The sequence below is a fragment of the Scyliorhinus canicula genome, chromosome 12 (genome assembly GCF_902713615.1).
Source record: "Scyliorhinus canicula chromosome 12, sScyCan1.1, whole genome shotgun sequence".
Lineage (NCBI taxonomy): Eukaryota > Metazoa > Chordata > Chondrichthyes > Carcharhiniformes > Scyliorhinidae > Scyliorhinus > Scyliorhinus canicula.
Genome location: NC_052157.1, coordinates 96,219,792 through 96,242,426, shown reverse-complemented (window position 1 = coordinate 96,242,426; position 22,635 = coordinate 96,219,792). Strand labels below are relative to the sequence as shown.

The following is a 22,635-nucleotide window of genomic DNA, read 5'->3' as shown; positions in this document are numbered from 1 at the left end:
CTTACTATTCCTGATTTCCACCCAAATGGATTCAACCTTATCCTCCATAGCACCGATGTCATCCCTTACTATTGCCCGGATGTCATCCTTAAATAACAGAGCTACACCACCTCCCTTACCATCCACTCTGTCCTTCCGAATAGTTTGATACCCTCGGATATTTAACTCCCAGTCGTGACCATCCTTTAACCATGTTTCAGTAATGGCCACTAAATCATAGTCATTCACGATGATTTGCGCCATCAACTCATTTACTTTATTCCGAATACTGCGAGCATTCAGGTAAAGTACACTTATATTGGTTTTTTTACCTCTGTTTTGAATCTTAACATCTCCAGTTTTATTCCTTTTAGTATTACTGGGCCTATTCACTGAGCTCCCCTCAGTCACTGTACCTTGTACTGTCGCCCTTTTTAATTTTTGACTATGTCTTCTCTGCCTTGCACTTTCCCCCTTCCTTTTGCTTCTGTCCCTGTTTTACTCCCTTCCAACTTCCTGCATCGGTTCCATTTCCCCTGCCGCGTTAGTTTAAACCCTCCCCAACAGCTCTAGCAAACTAGGACATCGGTTCCAGTCCTGCCCAGGTGCAGACCGTCCGGTTTGTACTGGTCCCAGCTCCCCTAGAACCGGTCCCAATGCCCCAGGAATTTGAATCCCTCCCTCTTGCACCATCTCTCGAGCCACGCATTCATCCTATCTATCCTGACATTCCTACTCTGACTAGCTCGTGGCACTGGTAGCAATCCTGAGATTACTACCTTTGAGGTCCTACTTTTTAGTTTAACTCCAAACTCCCTGAATTCAGCTTGTAGGACCTCATCCCGTTTTTTACCTATATTGTTTGTGCCTATGTGCACCACGACAGCTGGCTGTTCACCCTCCCCCCAAGAATGTCCTGCAGCCGCTCCGAGACATCCTTGACCCTTGCACCAGGGAGGCAACATACCATCCTGGAGTCTCGATTGCATCCACAGAACCGACTGTCTATTCCCCTTAGGATCGAGTCCCTTATCACTATAGCCCTGCCATTTTTCTTCCTGCCCCGCTGCGCAGCAGAGCCAGCCACGGTGCCGTGAACCTTCCCCTGGTGAGCCATCTCCCCCAACAGTATCCAAAGCGGTATATCTGTTTTGCAGGGAGATGACCGCAGGGGACAACTGCACTGCCTTCCTACTGTTGCTCTGTCTTTTGGTCACCCATTTGCTATCTCCCTCAGTACCTTTCACCTGCGGTGTGACCAACTCGCTAAACGTGCTATCCACGACCTCCTCAGCATCGCGGATGCTCCAAAGTGAGTCCATCCGCAGCTCCTGAGCCGTCAAGCGGTCTAACAGGAGCTGCAACTGAACACACTTCTTGCACGTGAAAGAGACAGGGACAGTGGACGTGTCCCTCAGCTCCCACATCGCACACAAGGAGCATCACACGGATCTGGGATCTCCTGCCATGTCATAAACCTTAGGTAAACTTATAGAACTACAATTTCAAAATAAAAATAAATAAATTCGACAATGAAAAGAAAAACTACTTACCAGTCACTTACCAGGGTTAAAAAGCACCTCCGAAAAAGCACCTTCTCTCACTCTGCACCGAATTACCTCACTGCACCAAATTACCAAGTTGCAATTCCCACTCTGGATGTGCATCACTCCGGCTGTGCCTCCTTGACTTGTGCAAGCTTACTGAGTGCGCTTTCTGTCTGTCAATTTTATGCAGACCTCAGCTAACCGATGACTCAAAACTAACTAAACTTCAAAGAGAAGAATACAATGTGCACCTTTGTGCCCCTAAACAGGCCTCAGGTGACTGACAGATTACTGCCTCTCAGCAATTAGGGTGGGGGCAGCTTCAGCCAATCAGACACTAAGCTACACACCACTTTTAACTGAAAAACAGCAGAATTAGATTTACCACTTACCTTTCCTGATTACCTCACTGCACCAAATTACCACGTTGCAATTCTCACTCTGGATGTGCTTCATTCCGGCTGTGTCTCCTTGACTTGCGCAATCTTACTGAGTATGCTTTCTGTCTGTCTTTTATGCAGACCTCAGCTGACCGATGACTCAAAACTACCTAAACTTCCAAGGGAAGAATACAATGTGCACCTTTGTGCCCCTAAACAGGCCTCAGGTAACTGACAGATAACTGCCTCTCAGCAATTAGAGTGGGGGCAGCTTCAGCCAATCAGACACTAAGCTACACACTGCACTTTTAACTAAAGTACTTTTCAAACAAAACCATGTTTATTTATGAATACAGTTAACACTTTATAAACCCACAGTAAACAACTACCAACACCAATAATTCCCACAGATACAATATTCTATAAGTAACCCGTCATAACTTTCCTAACAACATCCATAATACCAAATGACCCTTTTTACAGAATGGCAGCAGGTTTAAATTCTCTACAGAAACAGGTATTACTTTGAAATCCTCAAATGATCTGGAGACAGTCTTTAGATTGCAGAGAGAGATCGATATGCAGCTGCTTGCTTTGCCTGCAGCTATCCAGCTCTGAAAACAAAACTAAAACACACTGTAGCTTTCTGCTCCAAAACGAAAGTGACAGACAGCCAGCCCAGCTCCATCCACACTCTGACATCACTACAGCTATTTGATAAACACCCATTTCTTAAAGGTACTCTCACATGACACCTCCCTTGACGAAAAAAAAACCCCATCGACTTCCAGATATTTTCATTTTTCACCTTTTCACTTTTCTTGAAGAAATATTGACAGTGAATATATGTTTCTTTTTCAACAAAACAAAACACGCAAACATTCATAATAACATAGTCCATTTTAGTTCTTCTTCCTCCAATTGGAAACCTTCTTGAGTTACAGTCACTTTGGACAAGAAGGTCTCTGCACAAACCATCTATTTCTCGATGTCTCGGTATTTCACTTTAAAGTCAGATACTTTAGTTCAATCCAATCACAAGTCCCTTGTAATTCTCCAACACAGGAGGATTGGTTAACACAGCTTTCAGGCAGTCAAATGCCTGTTGAAACTCCACTGTCCACTGAAATTTTCGACCTTTCTTCAGCAAGTCCATCAGTGGAGCAACCACGCTGCTAAAATTTGGCACAAATTCTCGATAAAATCCACTTATGCCAAGAAATCGCATTATTTCCCTTCATGTTGAGGGTATTGGAAACTCCCCAATAACTTTTGTTTTCACATCCCGTGTGACCATTCAGCCCTGTCCGATTGTATGGACCAAGAAAGTAACTTGGGATTTTCCAAATTCACTTTTGGCTCGGTTTATCACCAAACCCGCCTCCTGAAGTCGATCGAATAACTCCATCAGATGCTTCAAATGTTCTGCCCATGTCTGGCTAAAAATTACCAGATCGTCGATGTATACCACACAATTGGGTAATCCTGAAACAACTTTGTTAGTTAACCGTTAAAATGTGGCTGGGGCATTTTTCATACCAAATGGCATAACTTAGAATTGGTATATACCATCTGGAGTCACAAAAGCTGAAATCTCCTTCACCCTTTCGGATAAAGGTACCTGCCAGTAACCTTTAAGTACATCCAGTTTGGAAATAAAAGCTGATTGTCCCACCTTCTCAATGTAAACCTCCAAGCGTGGGATAGGATAAGAGTCTGTTATTGTAACACACAACCGTTGGGTACCGTCTGGTTTAGGTACCATCACTATGGGTGAGCTCCATTGGCTACAACCCACTTCAATTATGCCATTTTTAAGCATACTTTCAATCTCTTTGTTAACCTGTGCCAATTTTTACGGGTTAAGTCTATATGGATGTTGTTTAATTGGAACAGCATTTCCCACATCTGTATCATGTTAAGTCATTTTAGTACTTCCCAATTTATCTCTACAAACTTGCCCATGTGATATCAATAACTCTTTCAGGTCAGTCCGTTTTTCCTCTGGAAGGTAACTCAACAATATATCCCAATTTTTAAGACCATCCTTCTTTTCCAATTTAATTTGAGGTATGCCAAATTCACAGTCATCTGGATTTGGTTCATCACTTTGAGTTAGAATCATTAAAACCTCCTCCATTTGCTCTCCTTCCCTTTCAAAGTACCTTTTAAGCATATTCACATTACACACTTGGTGAGTTTTCCTTCTATCCGGCGTTCTTACCACATTATTCACCTCACTTAATTTACTTTCAATCTGATAAGGTCCACAAAACCTTGTTTTTAAAGGTTCAATTACCACAGGCAACAATACTCAAACTTTATCTCCACTGGCAAAACTACAAACTTTGGATTTCTTGTCCGCTGCCCGTTTCATCACTTTGTGCAATTTTAAAATGTTGTCTAGCCAATTCACCTGCTCTATGTAATTGTTCCCTTAAATTTGACACGTAATCCAATAATGTAAGTGCCGATTTCTAACTAATCAATTTTTCCTCAATCAATTTAAATGGTCCTGTTACCTTATGACCAAAAATTAGTTCAAAAGGACTGAATTTGGTCGACTCATCTGGTGCATCCCTAATTGCAAACAGTACGCGTAGCATTCCTTTATCCCAATCCTCTGGATAATCGTGACAATAAGCCCTCAACATTGTCTTTAATGTCTGATGCCACCTTTCTAACGCTTCCTGTGATTCTGGATGGTACGCAGTTGATTTAAATTGTTTTATTCCAAAACTATTCATTCCTAAACTATTCATAACTTCTTTGAATAACTTTGAGGTAAAATTTGATCCTTGATCCGATTGTATTTCTGTGGGTAGTCCATATCTAGTAAATAATTTAAGTCACTCCTCCACAATCTTTTTTGCTGCAATATTACGGACTGGAATGGGCTCTGGAAACCTGGGAGACACATCCATTATAGTCAAAAGATATTGATTCCCACTTTTCATTTTAGGAAGCGGTCCGATGCAATCAATTATGATCCTTGTAAAAGGTTCCTCAAATGCTGAAATGGCTATTAAGGGCGCTGGTTTTAGCACTGTTTTATGAGGGCCACAAATAATCCAGCATGAGTAGAAGGATAGAAAGAAATAACATTTATTTACAATAACATATATATATATATACACAACAGCAGCAACTTCCCTTGCTGCTCACTCCTCTCTCTCTCTGCTGGTTCCAAACTGGCCAGCTCTATTTATGCAGGGAGTCTGCTAATGATTTCTCCGCCCCCCTCATTGGGGAAGCTCATACTCCCACAGGATTGTGGGATTGCCATTAGTCCCCAGCCAATGGTAAGCAGGCAGGTTATAACATCCCCCACCCCCCTAAAGTCCCAGGAATCCACCGAAGACTCTGGCGAAGGAGGGCGTCGGACTCGTTTTGCCACAGGTCGGACACCATTTGCACGAGGCGCTGGATCGGGTGGCGTGTAACAAGATGGAGCACTGCGCTTCCATGATGAACGATGTAACAGTTGTACATCCACGGCCCGTGGGCCTGAGGACTTCCCCTCTGAGACGTCCTGTGTCTATCTCAGATTCGGAGTCCATTGCCTCTGTCATCTCGGCGTCTCTATCTCCACGCAATTCTACAACGATCTGCGCAGGCTTTGAGTGAGGCACCAGAGGAAGATCATGAGGAATACTCTCCACTGTGTCTGGTCTCTGTGGTTATAGAAATGAGCTCCGGGAGCAGGGAGTCTTTGGAAGAGATGGTTTTCTGGACTGAAAGTGATCGACATGTTTGCGCTGGAGACGATCCTGGGCTTGCACCTGGTAAGAGATAGGGCCCGTTAGGTGAAAGATAACGCCAGGGACCCACTGCGCACCACCTGCAAAATTTCGAACGAACACTGGGTCACTGGGTGAAAACTATTTAATCGGCCGATGCCGAGAAAAACCATGTCCCTGCCGTTCTTGTGTGCGGCATACTTTTGCGCCAATGTCCGGGAAAACCATGCTAGGCTTGGTGCGATGTCTCCGGCCCATTAGGAGTTCTGTGGGAGCTACCCCGGTCACCGCATTTGGAGTGGTCCTATATAAAAACAAAAAGCGAGTCAGTCTCGTGTCCGTAGACCCTGAAGACTGCTTCTTTAGGCCTCGTTTGAATGTCTGCACTGCGCGCTCCGCCAACCCATTGGAAGCCGGATGGTATGGGCCAGTGCGGATATGGCGTATGCCGTTCATCTTCATGAACCTTGCAAACTCCTCACTTGTGAACGGAGTGCCATTGTCCGTGACCAGCACCTCAGGGAGGCCATGCATACTGAAAGACAAATGCATCTTCTCGATTGTTGCGCAAGATGTTGTGCCTCCCATCTTATGCACCTCCAGCCATTCAGACTGGGCATCGATTAAGAGAAGGAACATGGATCCTTGAAAAGGGCCGGCGAAATCCACATGCAAGCGCGCCCAAGGCCGTCCTGGCCATTCCCAGTGATGTAGGGGCGCGGCCGGCGGAAACTTCTGATGCTCCTGGCAAATGGAGCAGTTTTGGGCCACCTTCTCAATGTCGGTGTCGAGGCCTGGCCACCAGACATAACTCCGGGCCAACATTTTCATTTTGGTCACACCTGGATGCCCATTGTGCAAGTCCCTTAGTATCAGCTCCTGTCCTTTTTCCGGGACAATCACGCGAGTCCCCCTCAAAAGGATGCCGTCTTCCACGCTGAATTCGGACAGCTTGGAGGAAAATGCCCGCAACTCGCCTGGGAGCTGTCTATGCTGCCCACCATACAGGACTATGAGCCGAACCTTTGATAGGACGATCTCCATCTGGGTCCCCTCATGGACCTGTGATGCCGTGACAGGCAAGGTGTCCATAAAATTTAGGGTTGCAACCAGCTCACCGGTCGTGGGGGTCGACATGGGGCCGGTCGATAAAGGCAATCGGCTCAGTGCGTCAGCATTCGCAATCTGGGTTCCTGGTTTGTGCTCCAGAGAATACACGTATGCAGCGAGCAACAAAGCCCAGCGCTGGATCCGTGCGGAAGCAATGGGCGGTATTGGCTTATCCTCTCTGAAAAGTCCCAGCAGAGGCTTATGATCAGTCACGATAGTGAAGTGGCGGCCGTATACGTACTGGTAGCAGCGTTTCACCACAAAGACCACCGCCAGGCCCTCCTCCTCGATCTGTGCGTACTTTTTTTCCGCTGCAGTCAATGTGCGGGAGGCGAAAGCTATCGGCCGCTCGGCCCCGTTCTCCATCTTGTCGGACAGGACGGCCCCAATACCATACGGGGACGAATCACACGTGATGAGCAAAGGCTTTCCAGGATCATAGTGGGTTAATAACCCAGAAGACGACAATTGTTGTTTTCCCGCCGGAAAGCGGTTTCTTGCGGCTGACCCCAAACCCAGGTGTGATTCTTCTTTAACAGAAGCTGCAACGGGGCCAGTGTAGATGCCAGATTGGGGAGGAACTTCCCGTAATAGTTTACGAGGCCGAGAAACGAACGAAGATGCGAAGTGTCAGTCGGGGCGGGGGCCTGTTGAATCACGCGCACCTTCTCTGCGATGGTCCTTCACCTTCACGGTCCACCCGATAACCCAGGTAGACCACTTCCTTCACCAGAAAGACGCACTTTGTGCAACGTAAACAAACTCCAGCCTCTGAAAAGCATCTAAGGACAGTCTCCAAATTTTGCTACTCCGACGTCCCTGTAATCAAAACGTCGTCTAAGGAGACAGCGACACTCGATAAATCTCTGAAGATGCCCTCCATGACACGTTGAAAAATAGCGCAAGCAGAGGATACTCCAAAGGGCAAACGTGTATATTCATACTGGTCCCGGTGTGTATTAATCGTTACATATGGTCGGGAGGCAGGGTCCAGCTCCAACTGTAGGTAGGCGTGACTCATATCTAATTTTGTGAACGAGAGTCCGCTTGCAAGCTTCGCGTAGAGATCCTCTATGTGAGGCATTGGGTATCGGTCCAGTCGGGAAGCCGTATTCACTGTAAGTTTATAGTCGCCGCACAAGCGAACTGTGGCATCTGGCTTCATTACAGGTACAATTGGTGCTGCCCAGTCAGCGAAACGGACGGGCCTGATAATACCCAAGGTCTCCAAACGAGTTAGCTCCCCTTCTACCTTCTCGAGCAAGGCGTAAGGCACCGGGAGCGCCCGGAAATAGCGTCTCGTGGTTCCTGGTTCGACTTAGATACAGGCTATTTTCCCCAAACCGGGCTGGAATATATCTGGGTACCGTCGCAGCACCTCAGTCAACCCTCCAGAAACTGGAGGATGTGCTGCCACTGCAACCGCAAATGGCGCAACCAGACCCAACCCAACCGGCTGGTCCCATGGCCGCGCAGCCAGTCCCAACCCAACAGACTGGGCCCGTGGCCGCGCACCACAATAAGTGGGAAACGCATCTCCTGGCATCCATAAACAACAGGGGTCATCGTAGTACCTGCAATGTCCAATGGTTCCCTCATATAGGTGGCCAACCTGGCCTGTGTGTCTGTAGACCCTGCTTGATGTGGTCGAATGTCCTCTGGGCAATCACGGAGACCGCTGCGCCAGTGTCCAACTCCATCTCAAGCGGGTGACCATTGACCCGTATTGTCACTTTAATGGGGGCCTCACGGGGAGCTGCCACACAATGCAGCTGCAGACAGTCATCCTCCGTCTCCAAGTCCTCGGGAGTAGTCGCCGTCGGTTCATTAAAATGGAAGCTACGGTCCCTGGGCTGGCCCCAGTTTCTGTTGGAATGACGGTGCCTCTGGCGCCCCCAGGACCGGCGTCCGCGACCGGGTCGGCACCTACAAATCTGACATGGACATGGCTCCTCATCCATTGGTTCTGGAGAAGGCTTCCTTCGGGGAGGAACGTCCGACGGCCAGACAATCCGGATGTCGCCTCTCCTAAGGTAGCGCAGGGGTGCGGGGAGAGACTATTGGATGGAAGGGGCTGCGCCCCAAGGTGTGCACCTCCATTCCCTGTAGCTCCTGCTGCACTCCCCGTTCTGCGCTCTCTCGGGACAATACTATTTGAATGGCCTGTTAAAAAGTCAATGTTGGCTCAACTAACAACATTCTCTGGGTGGCTGCATTGTTAATACCGCAAACCAGACGGTCGCGTAACATTTCTGACGAGGTCTCACCATAGTCACAGTACTCCGCAATCCTGCGTAGCCTGGATAGAAACTCGGCACGGGATTCTCCTGGGGTCCTCTCAGCGGTATTAAACCTGTAACGTTGGACTATCGTGGATGGGGTTGGGTTAAAATGTTGCCCCACTAAGTTCACAAGTTCATCAAACGCCTTAGTGTCCGACGCAGCTGGGTACGTAAGGCTCCTAATCACCCCAAACATATGCAGGCCGCAGGCGGTGAGCAATATGACCACATGGCGCTAGTTTTCGGTGATGTTGTTTGCCCGGAAATAGTAACGCATCCGTTGTGCGTACTGGTTCCAGCTTTCCAGCGCAGCACCAAAAACATCCAAACGTCCATACAGAGGCATGGTGTAATAGAAAACAACTTCCAACCTGTATCCAACAAAAATCCAGGGAGGTTGCTTCAGCAGCGTAGACAGCTATTCACTTTAACCCTCGTCGCCAGTTTTGTGAGGGCCACGAAGAATCCAGCACGAATTGAAGGATAGAAAGAAATAACATTTATTTACAATAACATATATATATATTATATCTATATATATACAAGAGCAACAGCAACTTCCCTTGCTGTTCACTCCTCTCTCTGCTGGTTCCAAACTGGCCAGCTCTACTTATGCAGGGAATCTGCTAATGATTTCTCCGCCCCCCCCTCATTGGGGAAGCTCATACTCCCACAGGATTGTGGGATTGCCATTAGTCCCCAGCCAGTGGGAAGCAGGAAAACACACTGCTTGAGATTTCCCTATCACCTGATATGTATGACATGATCGACAAAATTTAACTACATCTGTATGTAATCCATGCCAATAAAAATGTTTCTGGATTTTAGTTTTCCTGATTCCCAAATGACCTCCCACTGGTACCTCTTGTGCAACTCGCAACACCTCCTTTCTATACCCTACTGGCAATACTACTTGATGAACTTCTGCCCACTTTTCCATCAGCCTGCATATGTAAAGGTCTCCATTTTCTCATCAAGACAACGCTTTTACAGTAATAACACTCAGGTATATACTCAGAATCCTCTTCCATGTATGCTTTCTGATACATCCGGTTTATTTCTATGGGCGGAATTCTCCACTCACCACGCGGCCTGGGATAATCGCGGGAGGGCCTCCCGACATTTTTTACGCCCCCTGGCGCCCCTGCGATTCTCCCCCCGCCCCTCGGAAAAACTGGCGTTCGCCGTTTTTCACGGCGAACGGTGATTCTCCGAGCCCGATGGGCCGAGCGGCCGGCCCTTCACGCCCGTTTCACCACGGCAGTAAACACACCTGGTCGCTGCATTCGTGAAACGGGCGGCAGATGCCCGTTTGGGGCATCTAGGGGCCCGATTTGGACGGGAGCACCGCGACTGTGCTCCGGAGGGGACAGGCCAACGATCGGTGCCCACCGATCGTCGGGCCAGCGTCCAAAACGGACGCACTCTTTCCCCTCCGCCGCCTGGCAAGATCAAGCCGCCACGTCTTGCCGGGCGGCGGTGGAGAAAGACGGCCCCGCGCATGCGCGGGTTCATGCCGTCCGCGCGGTGATGTCTTCCGCGCATGCGCGGGTTGGAACCGGCAACCCGCGCATGCGCGGATGACATCATGAAAAGCGACGTTCGCGTGTCATGATCGACGGGGGCCCGCTCCTAGCCCCCCCGGGTGGGGGTGAATTAGGTGCGGGGAGCGGGCCCCGAGACCGTCGTAAACCACGGCCGAGTTCACGATGGCCTCCGCGATTTTTGGCCTTAGCGGAGAATACCGCCCTATATCTTTCTGTTGTAAGTCCGCCAATTTTCCAAAACTAGGCAGCATGGTAGCATTGTGGATAGCACAATCGCTTCACAGCTCCAGGGTCCCAAGTTCGATTCCGGCTTGGGTCACTGTCTGTGCGGAGTCTGCACATCCTCCCCGTGTGTGCGTGGGTTTCCTCCGGGTGCTCCGGTTTCCTCCCACAGTCCAAAGATGTGCAGGTTAGGTGGATTGGCCATGCTAAATTGCCCTTAGTGTCCAAAATTGCCCTTAGTGTTGGGTGGGGTTACTGGGTTATGGGGATAGGGTGGAGGTGTTAACCTTGGGTAGGGTGCTCTTTCCAGGAGCCGGTGCAGACTCGATGGGCCGAATGGCCTCCTTCTGCACTGTAAATTCTATGATCTATAAAAATATCTGCCTCATCCTCCACCTGTTCTATTCCGACCAACTGATCAAAAATCATTTCTGACAATGGCACTTCAACTTTATCTTCACTCTTTGATTTCTCCTCTTTGTCTTAACCTGTGACTTTGCAACTTTGTTACTACACAATCCGGAAAAATCCCAGGATATTCGTCCTTCAACACTTCAGTTGTCTAATTTTCCACTGGCTTATCAACCGGAGTAGGCATCACTCCCACCTGCGATCCAGCTATATCATTACCCAAGATAAACTGTATTCCTGGACAAGATAGTTTCTCTATTACTCCTATTACCACTTCACCACTCTTCACTGGACTTTCCAAACTTACCTTATATAATGGAACACTACTCATCTCACCCTGAATTCCACATATTACCACCCTTTCTGGCAATATTCTTCCCAAACTACATAACTCCTCATCTCTTACCATTAAAGACTGATTAGCTCCTGTATCTATTAAAACTTCTTTACCTGCTCCTTCTGGTACACATGAGTTAACTTTACCCACACAAGTAAATTATTTAAAGAGATCTGGCTCCTTCTGATCACCTCATGATCAGGCTGTACAATCTTCTGCACGTCCTTCACTTCACTTGGGCTTTCCTTTACCACTTTAACAAACCCCACTGTCCTATCCTGTTTTACCACACCAGCCTTCCCAGTGCTTTTCTTCAACCACCAACACTGTGACTTTACATGGCCTAGTTTATTACAGTGAAAACATCTGCAAATTTTCATGTCTCTTCCATCCTCCTGGATTTATTTTTTAATCTGAGATACACTCTCATTATCTCCCATCAGATCTCCTTTACCTGTACCATTTGAGTATTTCTCTTTTTCCCAGTTTCTATCCCTCACTGGCTGAAACTGATGTCGGAAGCCAAGCTTTGATTTACATAGAATATAGCACATACAGTGCAGAAGGAGGCCATTTTGCCCAGCGGGTCTGCACAGACCTACTTAAGCCCTCACTTCCATCCCATCACCGTAACCCAATAACCCCTCCGAACCTTTTTTGTCACTAAGGGCAATTTATCATGGCCAATCCACCTAACCTGCACGTCTTTGGACTGTGGGATGAAACCCACGCAGACACAGGGAGAACGTGCAGACAGTGACCCAGAGAGGAATCGAACCTGGTACCCTGGTGCTGTGAAGCCAGATTGCTATCCACTTGTGCTACCATGCTGCCTTCCACTTGTGCTACTGTGCTTCCCATTAATTCATAATCATCTGCCATTTCTGCTGCTAATCTCGCAGTTTTAACCCTCTGCTCTTCCACATGAGTTCTCACTACATCAGGAATTGAACTTTTAAACTCCTCCAAAAGTATAATTTCTCTGAGCGCTTCAAACGTTTGGTTTATTTTCAAAGCCCTTATCCACCTATCAAGGTTACTCTGTTTGATTCTTTCAACCTCCATGCATGTTTGACCAGGTTCTTTCCTTAAATGTCTAAACCTTTGTCTGTTGGCTTCAGGCACTAGTTCAGCTGCACCTAAGATGGATTTTTTCACCTCTTCATACATCCCAGATACCTCCTCTGGTGGTGATGTAAACACTTCACTAGCTCTACCTCCCAACTTTATTTGAATCAGTGATACCCACATGTCCTGTGGCCATTTCATTTGTTTTGCTACCTTCTCAAATTAAATGAAAAAGGCTTCTACCTCCTTCTCATCAAACCTTGGCAATGTTTAGACATATTTAAATAGATCTGCACCAAGCCTTCGACTATGATGCTATTTCTCTTGATCCTTATCACTATCTTACAACTGTATGTTTCCCTTTACATCCGCCAATTTTAACTGACTGTCATGTTTCATGGCCATTTTCTGAAGTTGAAACTATCTCTCTTTTTCCCTTTCCTCCCTTTCTCTTTCTTTGTTTCTTTCTTCTCTCTCCTTTTCTTTTTCCCTGATCTGTGTCTCCCTTTCTCTCTCTATTTCTCTTTCCTCTCTCTCTTTTTCTTTTTGTTCTGCTAGGGCTATTCTTTCTTTGTTCTTTCTTCGTTCACCTTTTCTTTTTCCCTGGTCTGTAACTCCCTTTCTCTCTCTCGTTCTCTTTCCCTCATTGCGCATTCAAGCTGCTTTAATTCTTCCTCATGTTCCAGTTGTTTAATCTGTAACTGAATTTTAGCCAGTATCAATGAGTCAGACTGTATCTCACGCAATTTTAAATGCTCAGATAGTGTCGTAAGTACCTCTTCTTTTCGTATTCTGTCAGGTAATGTTAACTGTAAATTAATTTGCCAAATTTAAAAGTCTGCTTTTAGTCTCTGTCCGTAAGGTACTGTGTGTGACCGTCTCCACCCCCAAAAACTTCAGAGTCTCTGAAAGAGCCATTCTCCACAACACACTCACTCCTTAAACAGGAATACCACACCTGAAAAGCACCCACAAGATGCTCACCCCTCACTGTCTTTAGGTTCACTAAGCCAGCCCAATAGATAGACTTTTATCCCAATTTGTTATGGGTCAGGGTTTAGAGAACACCAAAGTGTATCATGGAGTTCACCTGACCCACAATTTTTAATAGATTGTGGTTATGGGGAGCACAAGGGCCCACTTTACAGGTCTGATGCAACAGAGATCTAAAGTACTTTTAAAACAAAACCATGTTTATTTATGAATCCAGTTAACAATTTATAAACCCACAGTAAACATCTTAACAACTACCAACACCAATAATCCCCACAGACACAATATTCTATAAGTAACCCTTCATAACTTTCCTAACAACATCCATATGACCAAATGGCCCTTTTTACAGGAAGACAGCAGGTTTAAATTCTCTACCGAAACAGGTATTACTTTGAAATCCTCAAATGATCTGGAGACAGTCTTTAGATTGCAGAGAGAGATTAATATGCAGCTGCTTGTTTTGCCTGCAGCTATCCAGCTCTGAAAACGAAACTAAAACACACTGTAGCTGTCTGCTCAAAAACGAAAGTGAAAGACAGACAGCCCAGCTCCACCCACACTCTGACATCACTACAGTTATTTGATAAACATCCATTTTTTAAAGGTACATTCACTACAGCTATTTGATAAACACCCATTTTTCAAAGGTACATCCACTACAGCTATTTGATAAACACTGATTTTTTAAAGGTACTCTCACATGACATTACTATACAGAGTATCTGTGTATTCAGGGTCAGGATTACTGTACAGAGTCTCTGTGTATTCAGGGTCAGGAATACTATACAGAGTATCTGTGTATTCAGGGTCAGGATTACTGTACAGAGTCTCTGTGTATTCAGGGTCAGGATTACTGTACAGAGTCTCTGTGTGTTCAGGGTCAGGATTACTGTACAGAGTCTCTGTGTATTCAGGGTCAGGATCACTGTACAGAGTCTCTGTGTATTCAGGGTCAGGATCACTGTACAGAGTCTCTGTGTATTCAGGGTCAGGATTACTGTACAGAGTCTCTGTGTATTCAGGGTCAGGATTACTGTAGAGTCTCTGTGTATTCAGGGTCAGGATTACTGTAGAGTCTCTGTGTATTCAGGGTCAGGATTACTATACAGAGTATCTGTGTATTCAGGGTCAGGATCACTGTACAGAGTCTCTGTGTATTCAGGGTCAGGATTACTGTACAGAGTCTCTGTGTATTCAGGGTCAGGATTACTGTACAGAGTCTCTGTGTGTTCAGGGTCAGGATTACTGTAGAGTCTTTGTGTATTCAGGGTCAGGATTACTGTACAGTGTCTCTGTGTATTCAGGGTCAGGATTACTGTACAGTGTCTCTGTGTATTCAGGGTCAGGATTACTGTAGAGTCTCTGTGTATTCAGGGTCAGGATTACTGTACAGAGACTCTGTGTATTCAGGGTCAGGATTACTGTACAGAGTCTCTGTGTATTCAGGGTCAGGATTACTGTACAGTCTCTGTATTCAGGGTCAGGATTACTGTACAGAGTCTCTGTGTATTCAGGGTCAGGATTACTGTACAGAGTCTCTGTGTATTCAGGGCCAGGATTACTGTACAGAGTCTCTGTGTATTCAGGGTCAGGATTACTGTACAGAGTCTCTGTGTATTCAGGGTCAGGATTACTGTACAGAGTCTCTGTGTATTCAGAGTCAGGATTACTGTACAGAGTCTCTGTGTATTCAGTGTCAGGATTACTGTACAGAGTCTCTGTGTATTCAGGGTCAGGATTACTGTACAGAGTCTTTCAGTATTCAGGGTCAGGATTGCTGTACAGAGTCTCTGTGTATTCAGGGTCAGGATTACTGTACAGAGACTCTGTGTATTTAGGGCCAGGATTACTGTACAGAGACTGTGTATTCAGGGTCAGGATTACTGTACAGAGTCTCTGTGTATTCAGGGTCAGGATTACTGTACAGAGTCTCTGTATTCAGGGTCATGATTACTGTACAGAGTCTCTGTGTATTCAGGGTCAGGATTACTGTACAGAGTCTCTGTGTATTCAGGGTCAGGATTACTGTACAGAGTCTCTGTGTATTCAGGGTCAGGATTGCTGTACAGAGTCTGTGTATTCAGGGACAGGATTGCTGTACAGAGTCTCTGTGTATTCAGGGTCAGGAATACGGTACAGAGTCTCTGTGTATTCAGGGCCAGGATTACAGTACAGAGTCTCTGTGTATTCAGGGTCAGGATTACTGTACAGAGTCTCTGTGTATTCAGGGACAGGATTGCTGTACAGAGTCTCTGTGTATTCAGGGTCAGGAATACGGTACAGAGTCTCTGTGTATTCAGGGCCAGGATTACTGTACAGAGTCTCTGTGTATTCAGGGCCAGGATTACTGTACAGGGTCTGTGTATTCAGGGCCAGGATTACTGTACAGAGTCTGTGTATTCAGGGTCAGGAATACGGTACAGAGTCTCTGTGTATTCAGGGTCAGGATTACTGTACAGAGTCTCTGTGTATTCAGGGCCAGGATTACTGTACAGAGTCTCTGTGTATTCAGGGTCAGGATTACTGTACAGAGTCTCTGTGTATTCAGGGTCAGGAATACTGTACAGAGTCTCTGTGTATTCAGGGTCAGGATTACTGTACAGAGTCTCTGTGTATTCAGGGTCAGGATAACTGTACAGAGTCTCTGTGTATTCAGGGTCAGGATTACTGTACAGAGTCTCTGTGTATTCAGGGCCAGGATTACAGTACAGAGTCTCTGTGTATTCAGGGTCAGGATTACTGTACAGAGTCTCTGTGTATTCAGGGCCAGGATTACTGTACAGAGTCTCTGTGTATTCAGGATCAGGATTACTGTACAGAGTCTCTGTGTATTCAGGGTCAGGAATACTGTACAGAGTCTCTGTGTATTCAGGGCCAGGATTACTGTACAGAGTCTGTGTATTCAGGGCCAGGATTACTGTACAGAGTCTGTGTATTCAGGGTCAGGAATACGGTACAGAGTCTCTGTGTATTCAGGGCCAGGATTACTGTACAGAGTCTCTGTGTATTCAGGGCCAGGATTACTGTACAGAGTCTGTGTATTCAGGGCCAGGATTACTGTACAGAGTATCTGTGTATTCAGGGTCAGGATTACTGTACAGAGTCTGTGTATTCAGGGCCAGGATTACTGTACAGAGTATCTGTGTATTCAGGGTCAGGATTACTGTACAGAGTCTCTGTGTATTCAGGGCCAGGATTACTGTACAGAGTCTCTGTGTATTCAGGGCCAGGATTACTGTACAGAGTCTGTGTATTCAGGGCCAGGATTACTGTACAGAGTATCTGTGTATTCAGGGTCAGGATTACTGTACAGAGTCTCTGTGTATTCAGGGTCAGGATTACTGTACAGAGTCTCTGTGTATTCAGGGCCAGGATTACTGTACAGAGTCTGTGTATTCAGGGTCAGGATTACTGTACAGAGTATCTGTGTATTCAGGGTCAGGATTACTGTACAGAGTCTCTGTGTATTCAGGGTCAGGATTACTGTACAGAGTCTCTGTGTATTCAGGGTCAGGATTACTGTACAGAGTCTCTGTGTATTCAGGGTCAGGATTACTGTACAGAGTCTGTGTATTCAGGGTCAGGATTACTGTACAGAGTCTGTGTATTCAGGGTCAGGAATACGGTACAGAGTCTCTGTGTATTCAGGGTCAGGAATACGGTACAGAGCTTCTCTCTATTGAGGCTCAGGATTACTCTACAGAGTCTCTGTTATTCAGGGTGTGTGTCTCTCTTTCTATTCCTGCAGGATTTCCCTGTGTTGCAGCTCAGTGAGATTGTTGATGACCATGCAAACATCATTGGCTTCTCCATGTTGAATCCCAGGCATCCCTTCTTCCTCGAGTTTATCCGTAGCCTTAACATGTCGTGGCGGGAAAACTGTGATACTGCTCATTTCCCTGGAGCTGCGGTAAGTTTTATTCTGTGTCATGTCAGAGCGAGGGTCAGGGAACAAGGCATTGAGAATGAGTGAATGGGAGTCAGAAGGTGAGGGGCTGAGGGCATGGGTCAAATAGTGAAATTTGTATTTTGGTTTTGCTTGCTTTCCACTTCAAATGTTATTTTGATATTTGGATTGGGATGGTTTCCGATGCTTATGCGTGACTTAGGTCGAACTCCTGTCAGAAAAAACCCTTTACTTACTCTATCGTACATTTCTCTCTTGTGCACACTGTTCCGTCTCCCCATCCCGGTGTCTGACCCATGCCTGTTGGTGCCACTGTTATGTTGATTGTGATTTGATTTATTGTCACATGTACTGAAGTACAGTGATCAGTATCCAAAGACTTCTGTCAAGGCCTCAGAAATTTCCTCTCTAGCTTCCTTCAGTATTCTGGGGTAGATCCCACCAGGCCCTGGGGACTTATCTACCTTAATATTTTTCAAGCCTAACACCTCGTCTTTTCGGATCTCAATGTGACCCAGGCTATCAACACACCCTTCTCCAGACTCAACATCCACCAATTACTTCTCTTTGGTGAATACTAATGCAAAGTATTCATTTAGTACCTCGCCCATTTCCTCTGGCTCCACACATAGATTCCCTTGCCTATCCTTCAGTGGGCCAACCCTTTCCCTGGCTACCCTCTTGCTTTTTATGTACGTGTAAAAAGCCTTGGGATTTTCCTGAACCCTATTTGGCAATGACTTTTCGTGACCCCTTCTAGCCCTCCTGACTCCTTGCTTAAGTTCCTTCCTACTTTCCTTATATTCCACTCAGGCTTCGTCTGTTCCCAGCCTTCCAGCCCTGACAAATGCCTCCTTTTTCTTTTTGACGAGGCCTACAATATCTCTCGTTATCCAAGGTTCCTGAAATTTGCCGTATTTATCCTCCTTCCGCACAGGAACATGCCGGTCCTGAATTCCTGTTAACTGAAAGCCTCCCACATGTCAGATGTTGATTTACCCTCAAACATCTTCCCCCAATCTAGGTTCTTCAGTTCCTGTCTAATAATGGTGGGAATGGTGAGAATGTTGAGACAATCGAGGCTTTATTGCACAAGATGTTGTGCCTCCTGTAGCTGGAACCAGAATGGCTGCAGCGCAGGAGAGCTTACACCTTTATACGCCGCCTACTGGGAGGAGCCAGCAGGCTGGGATTTACTATTGTACCTGTAATACAGTGACAGTACCGTAATACATGCAATGTGTTACCAGTGGTGTTTACCACAGTTGGTACCTCTCTCTCACACACACACACACACACACACTCTCTCGCTCTCTCTTTCCCTCTCTCAGTCGGTCCCTCCCACTCCCTCTCTCTGTTGGTACCTCTCTCTCTCCCTCTCACACACTTTCTCTCTCTCTCGCTCTGTCCCTCTCTCACTCCCTCTTTCGGTCCCTACCCCTCCCCCCCCATCTCTCTCTGTCAATCCCTCCCTCCCTCTCTCTCTCTCTGTTAGCCCCTCCCTCTCCCTCTCTCTATCTGCCGATCCTGTCATGATATGCAAACGTGCAACCAGTGAACACTCAGAAATGGACACAACCAATGGGCAGTTAGGACACTCAGAGGTGGCATCACCACAAGGGGGCATGACATAAACACTATAAAAGGGATGAGGCACTCACACCCTGCCTCTTTCCACAGACAGACATCTAGAGAGTTAGACAGTGTTGATCAGCAGCATCACATCCCAGCACGTGGCTTAGAGCAAGCTGGTACAGTTAGACTGACTTACGACAGTTAGATTAGCAGAGTCGAACTCATTTGAGAACTGTGTTCATAGTTCAATAAACACGTTGAACTTATTTCAGAGTCTGGAGCATCCTTTAGTTAAGACTGCATCAAGGAGCAGCCTGTGTTATCCGAAGCAGCATAACACAACATGATACCAGGAGCGACTGTTCAATCTATTTAGCTCAACTCAGCAAGCTCCATGACAACCAGCTACTGAATACAGGCACAATGGACAAGATTCAGGCTCCTCATCAGCTCAGGACCACCGGCAATCTTAGTGCCAACTGGCGATCATTCAAGCAGAAATTTCAACTATACCAGGAATCTTCCGACCTCAATGGCGTGTCCGATGTTCGGAAGATAGCTCTTCTACTCACCACTGCGGGTGGCCATGCAAATGAAATGAAAATCGCTTATTGTCACGAGTAGGCTTCAATGAAGTTACTGTGAAAAGCCCCTAGTCGCCACATTCCGGTGCCTGTCCGGGGAGGCTGGTACGGGAATCGAACCGTGCTGCTGGCCTGCTTGGTCTGCTTTAAAAGCCAGCGATTTAGCCCAGTGAGCTAAACCAGCCCCATGCGATAGAGATCTTCAATTCCTTTCACTTTTCCAAAGGGCAGGACAAAACAAAGTACCAAACCATCCTAGACAAATTTGACAGCCACTGCGAGATGGACACCAACAAAATCTTCAAGCGTTACATCTTCAAGCAGCGATTGCAAAGGTAAAGACGAATCCTTCAACTCCGAACTAAATAACCGTTTTTTAAAAATAATTTTTATTCAAGTTTTTTATTAACAATAACAATAACAAATTTTCTCCCCGCAATTTAAGACAAACAAGGCGTGTTTCCACGCCAAAACAGGACAAGAAAAGAACTCTCCCCCCCAAAATAAATAATAACAAATAGCAATACAAATAGAAAGAAGAAAATAACATAACAAACCCACTGCTGCAAACCCCCCCCCCCCCACCATCCCCCACCCCCCCCCCCCCCCCCCCCAGTTGCTGCAGAGACTGATCTCTCTCCACCCCTTCGCCAGGAAATTGAGAAAGGGCTGCCACCGCCGAAAGAACCCCTGTACCGACCCCCTCAGGGCAAATTTCATCCTCTCCAACTTGATGAACCCGGCCATGTCGTTGACCCAGGTCTCCGAACTCGGGGGGCCGCGTACCCTCCACTGTAACAGAATCCTGCGCCGGGCTACTAGAGACGCAAAGGCCAGAATGCCGGCCTCTCTCGCCTCCTGCACTCCCGGCTCCGAAGTTACCCCAAAGATCGCGAGCCCCCAGCCCGGCCTGACCCTAGACCCAACCGCTTCCGACAAAATCCCCGCCACCCCCTTCCAAAACCCCTCCAGAGCCGGACATGCCCAAAACATATGGGTGTGGTTTGCCGGGCCTCCCGAACACCTCCCACATCTGTCTTCCCCTCCGAAAAACCGGCTCATCCTTGCCCCTGTCATGTGAGCCCTGTGCAGCACCTTCAGCTGAATTAGGCTGAGCCGTGCGCAAGAGGAGGAAGAATTCACCCTCTCCACGTCCCATCCTCAATCTCTTCCCCTAGCCCTTCCTCCCATTTAGCTTTCAGCTCATCTACTGAGGCCTCCTCCTCCTCCTGCATCAGCTGGTAAATCGCCGAAATCTTCCCTTCCCAACTCACGTCCCCGAAAGCACCCTATCCTGCCTTGGAGGCAGCCGCGGAAACTCCTCCACCTGCCTCCTAACAAAGTCCCTGACCTGCATATACCTAAAAGCGTTCCCAGGGGGGAGGCTCCACTTCCCCACCAGCTCCTCCAACTTCCCATCCAAGAAGAGGTCCCCAAACCGTCTGATGCCTGCCCTGTGCCAACTCCCAAATACCCCACCCGTTCTCCCCGGCGCAAAACGGTGATTACCCCGTATCGGTGCCCAAACTGAGGCCTTCACTTCCCCCCTATGCCGCCTCCACTGTCCCCAGATTTTGAGGGACGCAACCACCACCGGACTCGTGGAGTACTTTGCCGGGGGGAGTGGAAGTGGGGCCGTCACCAAAGCCTCCAGACTCGTACCCGCACAGGATGCCACCTCCAGCCTCTTCCATGCGTCACCCTCCCCTTCCGTCACCCACCTGCGAATCATCGCCACGTTCTCCGCCCAATAATATCGACACAGGTTGGGCAGTGCCAGGCCCCCCACCTCCCTTCTTCGCTCCAAAAATACCCTCCTTACTCTCGGGGCCTTCCGCGCCCACACAAACCCCAGAAACGACTTATTCACCCTTCTAAAAAAAAGCCTTCGGGATCAACATGGGGAGGCACTGGAAAAGAAACAAAAACCTCGGGAGCTCCGTCATTTTAACCGACTGGACCCTGCCCGCCAACGAGAGCGGCAGCGCATCCCACCTCCGGAACTCCTCCTCCATCTGCCCCACCAGCCTCAAAAAGTTAAGCCTATGCATAGCCCCCGAGGTCCTAGCCACGTGGACTCCAAGATATCTAAAGCTCCCCGCAGTCCTCCTCAATGGGAATTCCCCTATCTCCCTCTCCTGACCCCCTGGGTGCAGGACAAACAGCTCGCTTTTCCCCACATTTAGCTTATATCCCGAAAAGTCCCCAAACTCCTCAAGTATCCTCAGCACGTCTGGCATCCCCTCAGCCGGGTCCGCGACATACAGCAGCAGATCATCTGCATACAGCGAACACCGGGGCTCCTCCTCCCCCGCACAATCCCCCTCCAACCCTTCAAGTCCCTCAGCGCCATGGCCAGGGGCTCAATTGCCAACGCGAAGAGCAGGGGAGACAAGGGACACCCCTGCCTCGTCCCTCTGGAAAGCCAAAAGTCCTCTGACCTCCTCCCATTCGTCACCACACTCGCCACCGGGGAGCTGTACAGCAACCTCACCCAGCTAATGAACCCCTCACCAAACTCAAACCTCCGCAACACCTCCCACAGGTAACTCCACTCCACCCTATCAAAAGCTTTCTCCGCATCCATGGACGCCACTATTTCTGACTCCCCAACCACCGGCGCCATCATCATAACATTCAGGAGCCTCCGCACGTTGGCATTCAATTGTCTCCCCTTTACAAACCCCGCTTGGTCCTCATGAATCACCGTCGGGACCACATCCTCCACCCTCCTGGACAGCACCTTTGCCAACAACTTGACATCTACGTTAAGGAGCGAGATCGGCCTGTAAGACCCACACTGAAGGGGGTCCTTGTCCCGCTTCAGGAGCAAAGAGATAATTGCCCTGGACATCGTCGGGGGCAAAGCCCCCCCCCTTCCCTGGCCTCATTCAGGGTCCTCACCAGCAGCGGGCCCAGCAAATCTCGAAATTTCTTATAAAGTTCCACT

General features: G+C 47.6%; 1 protein-coding gene across 1 annotated transcript in view; it reads left to right on the top strand.

Moving 5' to 3' along the window:
- The window catches only part of LOC119974300 (glutamate receptor ionotropic, kainate 5-like), a 268,585-nt gene that overhangs the window by 141,693 nt on the left and 104,257 nt on the right, over nt 1-22,635 (top strand). The window contains exon 7 of the mRNA XM_038813072.1: nt 17,368-17,529. Coding sequence (XP_038669000.1) covers nt 17,368-17,529 — 162 coding nt within the window. The remainder of the gene's footprint in view (nt 1-17,367; nt 17,530-22,635) is intronic.